A 12,908-nucleotide genomic window follows, 5' to 3' on the forward strand; every position below is an offset into this window, starting at 1 on the left:
TATTTACAAGATCCTCTGGGAACACAAACTCTTAAAAAATAAAAAAAACACTGACACCTGTTTTTGGTGCGTCTCCAAAGAGAAATCTAAAGTGAAGCTTTGGCAATTGCTTTCTCACTGGAACACCCCAGTAAAAATGTGTCCACACAACAGTTGTGCAATAGCTATGTGTCACCTCTTCCCCCAACTTGAGAGCAAGAGAAATAAACTCAAGGGCTCACCACACATAGGAACATTTCACGTTAACACCTTGTTTTCAGTACTCCCAAATTGGGAGGGAGGTGAAGTATAAGAGAGGAGCAGAACTAAAAGACTGGTTAGCAGAGTGGAAAGACAGATTATCACTCCTAACACACAATTTGTCAATCCAGAACGGTGTTGAAGACTGTAATTTTCTAGTCAATGCTTTACAAGCAAGGTCAGAGTGAACAAGTACTTCCATAAAAATTCTGAAGCATCAGCAAAAAACCAAGTGCAATCTACTCACTACCTTTAGAATCCAAAAAGGGAAAAAGAGTTGTCCATGCATTTAATGGACCTGGGAAAATGCCATTCATGTCCATTATCAGCAATGGCATTTAGAGCTCCTGAACATAAAAGGACCCACAAACTGAAGGACACAAACAGGACATCTCAGGCAGTAAAGAGTGTACCAATCAAGCACACAAGCTACAGTTCTACAACAAAACTCAGTTTTGCTACCACAAACTGACCGCAATACTGCCTGGATGTTTGGAGCTGTGCAGCAAATGCCAAGCTGTGAGCTGCAGCCAGGGAACACATAATTAATGTGATTAGGAGCACACACAGCTAGCATGCTCTGCTGACTGAAAAGCCCAGTAGCATAATTACTGTTTTCTGTACTAGCTCACTGTCTGTACAAATCTCAAAGCCTGGTTAGCTTTAGACTGCTGTGTAAACGTCAATAAAAATCCCCAAAGTGCCAGATCATCAGCATTCGCAGGCACAGAAATGGTAAAAAAAACATTGCATTTTCATTGCTGCCAACATCAGGCAGACAAATCTCCATTCCTCAGTCTAACCTTAGAGTTTGAAAAAAAGGTAATGTTTCCCCCAAGTGAACACTTATTATGAAGCTAATTAATTGCTTTCCAGTAATGAGAAATCTTCAGTTCAAAGAAAGCAGAATTAACAACACAGGAACAAAACAAATCTTTGTTGTTTATTGTTATTGTTTATTGAAACACAGTTTTAACATAAAGTGCCCCCCCCATTTAAAAACTTGTTTCTGATTAACACTTTTACAAACAAAAACAAAGAAATTAAACACCAGCACAAGAAATATGTATAAGGCGGGAAGTATGTGAAGTGAAAACTAAAGCAATGCTTTGTAGTTGCCTAGATTTCCCTGGGGGGACAGAGAGTCAATGCTTATCAGCCTCTCCCAGAAGAGAGGATTTTGATTAATATCAGACCCATCTGACTCAGTCTGATAACCCCTGAAGGAAGGATATTCTTCAGATATGAGAGATGTGTCTTTGATTAATAATTCTACCATATTGCCATTCCAAGCATTAACAACTGCCTGGCACCTGTGGAAAGAGAAAGCCTTTGAATTCTGCGGAAGAACTGACTGACTCGTGCTAATAGGCCCTTTCTCCTTAGTCCACATCAGAAAGCTGCATGACAGTCTCTCCCTCCCTCTCACCCACTTCAGAACAAGTCAAAAGTGCCAAGGGTATCACCAGTCTCTTCTAGTGTAAAAACTCTGTAATTTAGCTTTAAATCTCTGAAGAGAGCAAAGTTACTTTAGCAAAGGCATACAAAATGTCTGAAGAATGAAATCTTAATACAGGTTGCAAGCCTGCAGGAGCAACTAGTATCAGTTTTTCTAGCGATTCCTCTTTAGCTCTGCCATAGTTTAATTGACCAAGATAGTCCACAATACACCAAGGCCTCCTGAGTGCACTTTCTTTTAACTTACCACTGGGATATCTGCACATAGGATTCCATGAAATCACTTACCCACTATAAAGGGCTACCATGCACTGTGTAACTAATGCCAAATTGTCACATGGGGTGGGAAGAAATCAAGTTAACTTCAGCTCCTTAGTTATTCTGTGTGGAAGTTCTAGTTTCAGCTCAATCAACACCATCCTTCTTATCCTAGCTGTACTGCGTTTTTTCTGATGTTCATGATCAGCCTCTTGCTGTATTCTTTGTGGTTCACAGGCTTCACATCCATTACTGTGGCCTTAATACGAGATTCATCCTTTGAAAGAGAAAAGTTGTATGTAAGAGAGGGAGAGCTGAGGCTCAGTGCTTCAGACAAACGAGTTCTAATCTCCCTTTGCTCAAAGTAGCTTCATTACTCTTGGTGTCAAGTTTACTCAGCATTGTGAAGTTCTGGCTTCCAGAGCTAATAGTTCCAGTGAAAACAAAGTGAAAAGCTAGATTTTGCTGAGTAAGAAGAAAAGCAGCATCACAGAATGATGCTGATTCTTCTCTCATTCCATGTTGTTTTAGTTAGGCTGGCCACTGTTCACCTTTGGAAGCTGCTCTTTCCCCTCCCCCACTCCATAGCATAAAAGAAGAAAACAGCTTCCTGTCAATCTAGTCTAAATATAGCAAAGCTATATGCCCCCATCCACCTGGTGGGGGTACTCACATTGTAAGTCTCCAGCTTGACTCTGATCCTGAACTCGTATGAGCTGAAGTTGGCATTTTGGAACACTTCCTCAAATGCCTGCTCATTCTGTGAGGAGTACAAAGACAGACGTGAGACGACAATTCAAGCATCCAGCTGCACCTTAAAGTCTCAGAAAAGTTCAGTCACTGTAAAGTTTGAGGGAATTTGTTAAAATATAGGCTAGCTGCGACAATGGAAGTGTGTGGGCGTAGTAAAATCTAGTTGTTTGGAGGACTGTTCTTCCAACAAATTGTTTAGTTTCCGCAGTTGTAGTTTAAATTAAATTTTTAAAAAGATGAAGTTTCTAGTCCATGCTGAAGACTCTTGATTGGCCATATGAAACAATACACAGTTGTCTTGAGTTTGCAGAGAACTAAACTGAGATCACCAACAGCTGTGAAGTCCCCCGTGCTTCTAAACTGGGGTTAATTCTGATGCTTAATTATAGTCACTGAAATGTCAAGATGGTTAGCCATTTCACTGCCAACAGTCTTATCAGACTTATTCAGCTTCTGTGCTTATTGTCAGGGACTCCAACCCCGACAGCAAAGTTCGTTGTCTGACCGCAGAGAGACAGTGCTACATCTTTATTCAGGCCTAACATTATCTAGTGAAGCCGCATGTATCCTGGCATCCTGACACATTCATTTGAAAGGATACCACACAAGAAAAAGGGAGTGTGTTGTGATTTTTTTATATATATCTATATCTATCTCCATACAAGGACTGTTCAAGTTGCACAGAAAAGCCAGGAAAAGTTAAGGTTGCAAATGCAATGGTAACTATCCGTCATGTGTATTCTAACACCACAGACTTTTCTTACATGACCACATAACATTTCTCAAGTACAATACACTATCAAATCAAGCTGTGGGAGCAATTCTGCCCCCCCCAAAGCTTTACATTTTAAAAACTGTACAGACATTTCACTAGATCCCACAGCCCCTGAGTGACACAGGCATATAAATACTGCTTTAATGTCTCCATTATAGAGTTGGGCTACTGTGGGAAAGTGACTTATCCAAAGTCAAGGAGCAGATAACTGTCAGATCCGGGAGTTGAACCCAGGTCTTATGATTCACAGGCCAAAGTCAAGCCTGTTGCCCTTAAGTGCTGCTCTAGCAAGCTACTCATTATATGTCTCATTTCTTCTATAAAACATACTATTTTGCACCTACATAGTGGTTTCATCTGTCAATCTCAAAAGATATGACAAAGATGGGGGAACAGGAGCAACCTAATTCTAAACACTACATAATTAAGCACATCCATTCTTAAGTGATTTTTTCCTGATTGTCACCATTGGCTAGTGGCTAATACACCAGTCTCATTACACTAGGGATCTGTTTCCAGCTCTGCCACAAACTTACTGTTACCTTGGACATGTGGGGAAAGCTGCTCTTACAGAAGAACCACCCTTTTACCAGGGCCCCACATTTCCCAGAAAAGTTTGGCAATGGGTCCTGGGCAGGTCTGAGCAAAGAAGTAGATGAAAGTTTACTTACACATACACTTGCAACATGGTCTTTGCTACACACCTAATCTCTGATCCAATGCCCATTAAAGTCAATGGAAGAACTCCCCTTGACTTCAAAGGGCACTGGATCAAGCATTTAGTGAAAAAAGTCAGGCAAAATGTACTGTGAATGCACAGAATGCTGTTTTTAGAGGCTCGTAAAATTATCAAATCAAAATCGATTTAGTCTGGAACAATCAAAGGCATCGCTTCTCCACAAGGTCTCTCTCCGTACTATTTCAATTTTCTACCCCAAGCTATTTCCCCATAGAGCAATTTAAAAAAAAAAACAAAAAACACCACACTACAAGTTTTTTTGTTTGTTTGGGGTTGGTTTTTTTTGGTAATTGGGAAAGTATTTCCCCAACTTTCCTCTGATTCAGAATTGGCTGAACCATTTTTGTTCAGAATCAGGCAGAGACCAAATATGTCTGAAAGATGAGGGTTTCATTAAGTTAGGGATGTAAAATGAAAACTTGTACAAACATAACTATGGTCATGACCAGCATCACACCTCAGTGGCGGACAGCTTAGCCACTTGCTACTATCCTTCCAAAATAAAGTCAGATTAAGTTATATAGCTGACTGCTAAAAATATGTTGCCATCCTGTGCAACAGAGTTCCTCTAAGACTTTGGGTCCAGCAACATTTAATACACTTCAGTTTAATAAGCCAAGTATTTCTGAATGACCTGCTTCATGTCTGATATGAGCTTTGACATCAAAAGATCATTTTCAAGAGAAAAAGCTTTTTGGGTTTTTTTTGGGGGGGGGGAGGATTTGGAGAGGGGAAGGAAATTGTGGTAGAGGAGAAGTATGTATACACAAAGAGAAGAAAAGACTGTCATTTTTATTAAAGCTTAAGTGGTTTATTATCAAACTATTCTAATCTGGTGAGACAGATGTCTAAAACATCTCTGCACGCACTATTTAAAAAGTCATAATTTTTGTCAGGCCCAAAAAGCTGAATTCCACTAAGCAGCACCAGTAAAATTAGCCTCAGAATCGAGTTGATAGGAGCTTAGGCTAGTGTGAACAAGAAAGTAGGAAGCCATGGGTAAAATCAAATTCCTGCTAAACATAGCAGGAATCTCTCAGATACTCCTTGTATACTCATTTCAATAAACAAAGTTCTGATCTTGCAATGAGAGCCACATGAGTGGAACCCTAGGCCCCTGCAAATCCCTGTTAAATTCAATGGTGTTGTGTGTGCATATGGGGGTCTGTCCATACAGAACTCACTGTAGGATCCAAATCTACACCCTTCAAGGGTCCTTTAGAGTCAGTGAATTGTCACAAAAGTCTAACTACAGGATCAGAAAGGACAAGAGACCTTTTTGAGGGTAGCTGTAGCACAGTGGCGCTACAGCTACCACTGGTAGCTTCCAAAACCCCATGTGACAAAACACATGGAAACAGAATCTTGTATATTCTAGACAGTTTTTGGTTTTTTTTAAATTAAAGTAAAAGAACAAGCTAGTTGACTCACCTTTTCTTTCAGTTCTCCCAGGAAAGCAGCATTTTGCCCAAGAATGACCTCTGCTGACTCCTGAAAACAAGTCACCCACTGATTCTCCTGACAGTCTGCAATGTTCACCTAAAAAGAGTCCACAGCCATTTAATCCAATTGCCTCCCACACAAGAAAACTCAAGAACAAAGTTTTATTTTACAGCTGGGGAGAGCTTTAAAATTTAAGTGAGACTCTTGCAGCCTCAAGTTCCCTGCCTTTTGTAACTATTTGTACTCATTGGTGGATGAAGTGCAACAATCTTTTTCATGGCAGTACAGACTGTCTAGCAACATGCTTCAACCGGAGTCAAAGGGAGAGGCCAAGAAGCTGGTAATTTAAACATATGGGGGAAATGGCTGTATGCTACCATCACCGTGAAGTACTAGTGTAAGTGACAGCAGAACACAGACCATTAGCCTCAGTGCAACACAGCAATGATTGAAGTTAGCTGCGAGCAGCACTACACCTTTTTTTTCATGCCAGTTAACAGGAGCAGCAGCTGCATGCAGATTGATAACAACCACACTACACTCAGGCAGGAAGGGTTGCTGTACAGAAGCCTGGTGTACAGATCACATTTGGAAACTGGAACTTGATGCACAGGCTATGACAAACTTCAAAGATTTTGTTTAAGTGTCAGATGCATAGTACTTTCAACAGAACAGCAGGGGTCTTCACTAACTCAGATGCCAACACATGCGTGGGAATGGACATGGCTGGAGCTTTATCTTAGCCTGCAATCTCTATCACCACAATCAGTTTAAGAAAACAATTTGTGTCCTAATTTAATTTTAATGTCTCCATCTCAAACCAAATTGTACCCAGGTATTTCAGCAAAACAGCATGCAAAAAATCACACTACCTTGAGACTCCCACAATACCGAGCAACAATGTGGTACAAGTTAAGGACCAAACAAAATCCTTAAGTGAATTCTCTGACTTCTGTGAAAAACAGGAGACTCAAGTGGTGTGAAATTCATGAGCACACCTCCCACATCCCCCCTACACTCCACAGTAGAAATACTAATTCATAGGGTAGTTTGTACATTTTTAGATTTTCTAATAAGATGAGTATTTCTGTTTGGAAGCACTGTTTAATTTAGTCTTTGTATTACCCAAAGTGAAATTGCAGCAATAGATCCCCTCCCAAGCAGACCCCCCTGCACAGCACTTCTAAAGGCAGGCACAACCCACTATTTTTCAAGCATTTTATAAATGTAAAGGCTGAAAAGAATCTCAATGTGAGTGGTGCAAGCAGGTGTCACAATAACAATTCTCAGACACACTATCCTGAAGCAGGTTCCATTAATGCATGAGATGCAGAACATTATCTACAAAAGAATGAACTAAATATAGGTATCAGCTGTAAAAGTGCAATTACTGCTCTCCAGAAATGCCATTTTACATTAGTTTATCTTCATAACTGAAGAGATATGGGCCATCTAAGTTTTGCACTGCATGCCATACTTGCAAACCAGAATCAACTGGGTTAGCCTGAAACTTTTTGGAATAAAGAAAAGCTTTTAATTGAAGCACAAGGAAACAAACTGCTAATCAGATCAATGAAACACTCCTAACCTGCTTGGTTAAGCACATAAGCTGCTTAATGCCCATTTATCCACAGGACCCATACACACTGGACCACATTGTTCTGCTGCCCCATTCTCTCAGATACAGGGGTATAATTATGTTTATACGAGGCATGTGGTCAATGATCAACACTTTCACCTAATCCTTTTACTTACCGAGAGTATCATGCGATACTTGAAGTTGGGGAACTCGCGATCGCATTTCTCACAGCGATACAGTCCATTTTGTTGGTCTATCACTTTCTTATTGCAGTCCTGAGAGGGACATGCCTGGTACATGCAGTTCTCTTTGCGCAGGAATACCACTGTGCCCACGCAGCTAAAATAATCTGCCTGAGAGAATGAGAGAGCAACATTACCCACAAAACACTGGGATTTTTTTTTCTGAATCTGAGTTCTAAACGAATTGGAAAACATGAAAGGCCATAGCTGGATTTTTATGACTAACAGACCTCACATTTATGGGTCACTGGGACTTGCAACTCAAATCTGCTGCTGCCACTGCTCTTGGGTTCTATTAAGTTAAATGAAGTCCCTAAATCTTCATTGAACCATGTTCACAATCCTTAGTTTATAAGAATGAGCACATTTGCTTTCCCATTGTCTCTAGTCAAAACTGGAGATTCACGTTCTGTTGTTCATTCACATCAACAAAATTTCATACTTTCCCCATTCTTCTTTAGAGAGTGAAATTACAAAAGGCAGAGGATCTATATACAATAGTGTGTGCTGCAAACTAACATTCAGTAAAACCACAGCCTGCAGAATAAAAGAACACAGGAACTGCCATGCCAATGGTTCATCAAGTCTAGTCTGTCTGACAGTGGCCAGCACCAGATGCTTCAGAGGAAGACATAAAAAACTCCATAATGGGCAATTATGGAATAACCTACCTATATGAAAAGTCTCTTCCTACCCTTTAGATGCTGGTAGGTTTATGCCATGAAGCTTTAGCATTTAAATTTCAAAACCAAAAGGCAGTGTGACATCATGAACAGAGCACTGAACTGTGACTCAGACATGGGTTCTAACCCCAAAAAGAACTAGATAAATTCATGGAGGATAGGTCCCATCAATGGCTATTAGCCAGGATGGGCAGGGATGGTGTCCCTAGCCTCTGTTACCAGAAGCTGGGAATAGGCGACAGGGGATGGATCACTTGATGATTCCCTGTTCTGTTCGTTCCCTCTGGGGCACCTGGCATGGCCACTGTTGGAAGACAGGATATTGGGCTAGATGGACTATTGGTCTGAACCAGTATGGCCGTCATTATGTTCTTATGTAACTCTTCCACTGACCTGCTGTGTGACCTTGGGGAAGTCACTTCACCTCTTTATACCTGTTTCTCCTCCCACAATTAGTCTTATCTATTTAGATTGAAAGCTATTTGGTCGTAGAGTGCCTTTCTTCTTCTTCTTTTTTTTTTTTCTTTTTTTTAAAACAGAGTCCAGAACTCTGTTGGGGATTCTAGCTGCTATTATAATATGAAAAATAAATAAGTGATACCATGAACTTCAGGATCTGGTTAACCTCTGTTCAAACTCAGTAAGATCAAAAGTTCTAACCGTCTCCACAGGTATCTCCCCTCAAGAGCTGGTAACTTTAAACACCATACCTATGTAAAACCTAACTTATTTTCTATGCAGCATACACAGTTTGCATTTAATAGCTCTATTTTACCTTATCTCCTTGTCCCAAATTTTCAGATTTAGCTTCATGCAAAGTTTTCCAGTTGGTATTTCCCCCAATTGTTGGTCCACCTCTCAGATCAGAGATTGAGGTACATTCCAAAAGCTGTCCTTCAGAATCAAACCTGAAAGCACAGAGATTCTTCCATTTTTGGAATGCAAACCAGCCAGACTTATCCAAAATCTTATATTTAGTTTTACATACTTAATACAAGAGGGATTTTATCAGCGACTTCCACAGGAAACAATTACTGTACCATGTGCATATTACACTAAAATAGAATTTCAGGATAAATTAATACTGTTTTAATTAGCATAGTATTTTATAATCTCAAAGGTGGACAAATTCTGGTTTACAGGTCCATAGCTTTGATGCCAGCTAGTGGCCAAACCAGGAACTGCATGCATTTTAGAAGCAGTCAGATAATATTTGCATAATTAGAATTAAATTACATGCTGCTATTATCTTTCCTGCAGCTTTGAAAGAAAAGCAAACAGTGTTTAATAGATCATATTTCTTGAGCTAAAATAAGCAAATACGCCTGTTAGTGAAGCTGGTGCTACAAGCCCTGCTCAGGTGATGTTGTGATTTCAATGTAGTGGCAAATTTATTTCAGCAGAAAGCTCATTTCAGTTGTGTCAAACCTCCCAGAGACCACTGTCCACAAAAGGGTAGCCTCTTGCATCAATACAGCCATGACCATTAATTGAATTACGGCACATTTGATTTGGGCAGCAGAAGCTCTCTCAAAAACCCACTAGTTATATATCCATCAAAGAAATAACAGAAGTCCACAGGAGCAGTAATGACCATTATAGGTAAGGCTGCATAAGCTTTTGATTCTAATCCCATTTTCAGCCACTCACTTTGAAGCAGAAGTTTCTCATATTCAGTCTTTGCACAAAAGGGATTTTCTTCTGGAAATTTTGAGTAATAACAGTTCAGCTATTTTTGAGAAGAATGGAACACCACTTAACTATCATAATAAATTCTTGCAACATTTTTCTGCACAGCTCTACAGCCCAAATGGTTAGGGAGCGAAAGTTGAAACCTGGCACGAAGACAGACCTCACTGAGAAGTGCTTTTGAGTGTTCTGATGAAAACTGGTTTGGATTTGACCAAGTTATAATCTGCTGAAAAAAACAGTTACCTGCCTTTTGTAACTGTTGTTCTTCGAGATGTGTTGCTTATGTCCAGTCCAGTCCATTCTAGGTATGCACGCGTGCCCCCACCTGTGCGGTGAGAAGATTTTTGTCTTAGTGGTATCTGTAGGGTCGGCAGTGGCACTCCCCTTCAGTGTCGTGCTCATGCACCAGTATATCAGGTGCCACCAACCCTATGCCTTCTTGGTTCCTTCTTGCAGGCAACTCCAACAGAGGGGCAGGAAGGCAGGTAATGAAATGGACACGAGCAACACATCTCGAAGAACAACCATTGCAAAAGGTAGGTTACTGTTTTTTCTTTTTCGAGTGCTTGCTCATGTCTATTCCATTCTAGGTGACTCACATGCCATGCCAATGGAGGTGGGCTTGGAGTTCACAGTTCTGCAGCTTGCAGCACTGCCCTGCCGAAGCCAGCATCGTCCCAGGGATGTAAACTTGTGGACAGACGACCAGGTAGCAGCTCTCTTGAATCGGCACCTGAGCCAATAAGCCCACTGACACTTGTACTGTAATCAAATGTGCCTCCACTGGCGCTAGTCAAAGCACACTCATAGCTGTATCGGATACAGACTGTGATCCAGGACGAAATCCTCGGAGCAGACACTGGGTGACCTTTCATTCCGTCTGCCACAGCAATGAAGAGTTGCGTTGATTTATGGAAAGGCTGTGTCCTGTCGATATAGAAGCCCAGCACCCTCCAGACCTCTGACCATGTAACCTGCACTCCTCTTTGGAATTATGGGGTCTCGGAAAGAAGACCAGTTAGAAAATGTCCTGGCCGGTATGAAACTGGGAGACTACCTTGGGCAGGAACACTGGGTGCAGCTGCAACTGAACCACATCCTTGTACAACACCGTATAGGGTTGTTCTGATGTAAGTGTCCTGAGTTCAGACACTCTGCGGGCGGACGTAATTACCACTAGGAACTCTGCCTTCCAGGAGAGAAGGAGAAGAGCAGGATGCCAGAGATTCAAATAGAGGCCCCATGAGCCTCGACAGCACGAGATTCAAATCCCAGAGAAGGACCAGATCCCGGATGTGTGGATAAAGACTCTCCAGACCTTTTAGGAATTAGGCCGTCATGTTGTGAGCGAAGATCGACCTGCCTTGGAAGAGAGGATGGAAAGCCAAAAATAGCAGCCGGGTGGACCATGAGTGACAACAGTGACAAGCCTTGGAGCTTGAGATGCGGGAGATAGTCCCGCATCATTTGCAGGGAGGCCTGCTGGGCTCAGAAGCACCGATCCGAGGCCCAGCATGTAAAACTTTCCCACTTTGCCCGATAGGTCACACTGGTGGAGGGTTTTCTGCTACCCAGCAAGACCTGTTGCACTAGGGTCGAGCATTCCTGCTTGTCCGCATGTAACCATGCAGCAGCCACGCTGTCAAATGCAGCACCTCCAGGTTCGTGTGCAGGAGACTGCCGTGATTCTGAGACAGCAGGTCCGGCCAGAGAGGGAGTCGCAGCAGCCTGGCTACTGAAAGGTCCACATCGAGGCAACTTGGGGGCTATCAGGATAACCCTCGTCCTGTCCTGCTTGATTTTCACGAGGATTCTGGATCAATGGCACTGGCAGGAAGGCGTACATGAGGCCCCCTGTCCATCCCCTGGAGCAAACAAAATACATAGCATTTCCTGTTCTGGCAGGACGCGAACAAGTCCACCTAGGGAGTCCCCCACTTCCAAAAGATCATACTGGCCGCCTCCAGATGGAGCACTCATGGCGAGATGAGAGATCCTGCTGAGGCAATCTGCTAGCACATTTTTGGTGCTGGGCAGCTGAGTGGCTACCAGATAAATGGCATGCCACACACAGAAGTGCCAAAGGTTGGGAGCTTCTTGGCAGAGGGCTGATGACCTGGCTGTACCCTGTCTGTTGATATAATACATCGCGACAGTATTGTCCATCAGGACCTTCACCACTTTGCCCCTCAGGTGGGGCAAGAAGGCCTGACAGGCATGGGGAACTGCTCTGAGCTCCCTGACATTAATGTAGAGGGCCAGATCATCCTGCAACTATCAGCCCTGGGAGCTCAGCTCGCCCAGCTGGGCTTCCCAGCTCAAGTCCGAAGCATCAGAGATCAGGGTCAGTGATGGGGATGGGGTCACAAAGAGGACACCCTGCAACACCGATCCAGCATCCAACCACCAGTTCAGGGACAACAGGATGTGATCCAGCATCCAGACCACCAGGTCTAGATCATGTCTTTGGGAGGTGTAGACCGACGCCAGCCACACTTGCAGAGGCCAGAGGTGGAACCGGACATGACTGACCACATAGGCACAGGAGCCCATGTGGCCCAACAACCGCAGACAAGTGTGAGCCGTGGTGAGCATGCAGCTCCTCACATGAGAAATCAGGTCCGACGTAATCTGAAAACGCACCTCCGGAAGGAAGGCTCTGGCTTGCGTGGAGTTGAGAATCGCTCCAATGAACTCTGCGTTGGACTGGCCTTAAGGTGGATTTTTTCTCGTTTATCATCAACAGGCCCAGGTCATGGCAGGTGGAATGCACCAGATCAAGGCTTCTCTATACTTGGTTCCAGGACCTGTCCTTGATGAGCCATTTTGAGATATGGGAAGATCAGGACCCCTTAACCTCTGAGGTAAGCGGCCACCGGGGCCATACATTTGGTAAAAACCCTAGGAGCCGATGAGAGACCAAAGGGGAGTGCCGTAAATTGGAAATGGCGTTCGCCCACTATAAAATGGAGGATGTCTGTGACTTTGGAAGATGGAGATGTGGAAATAGGCATCCTTCAAGTCAAGAGCAGCATACCAGTCTCCC

At 42.8% G+C, this 12,908-nt stretch overlaps 1 protein-coding gene across 3 annotated transcripts in view; it reads right to left on the reverse strand.

Moving 5' to 3' along the window:
• Positions 1-1,178: 1,178 nt before the first annotated feature.
• The window catches only part of RPA1 (replication protein A1), a 44,098-nt gene continuing 32,368 nt past the window's right edge, over positions 1,179-12,908 (reverse strand). For all 3 annotated transcript variants that reach the window (XM_044993576.1, XM_044993575.1, XM_044993578.1), the window contains exons 13-17: positions 8,946-9,078; positions 7,422-7,598; positions 5,655-5,762; positions 2,630-2,716; positions 1,179-2,233 (exon numbers count right to left, since the gene is read on the reverse strand). In XM_044993576.1, the coding sequence (XP_044849511.1) occupies positions 2,123-2,233; positions 2,630-2,716; positions 5,655-5,762; positions 7,422-7,598; positions 8,946-9,078 (616 nt within the window). In that variant the 3' untranslated portion in view covers positions 1,179-2,122. The remainder of the gene's footprint in view (positions 2,234-2,629; positions 2,717-5,654; positions 5,763-7,421; positions 7,599-8,945; positions 9,079-12,908) is intronic.

Source organism: Mauremys mutica, chromosome 19 (assembly GCF_020497125.1).
Source record: "Mauremys mutica isolate MM-2020 ecotype Southern chromosome 19, ASM2049712v1, whole genome shotgun sequence".
Classification (NCBI taxonomy): domain Eukaryota; kingdom Metazoa; phylum Chordata; order Testudines; family Geoemydidae; genus Mauremys; species Mauremys mutica.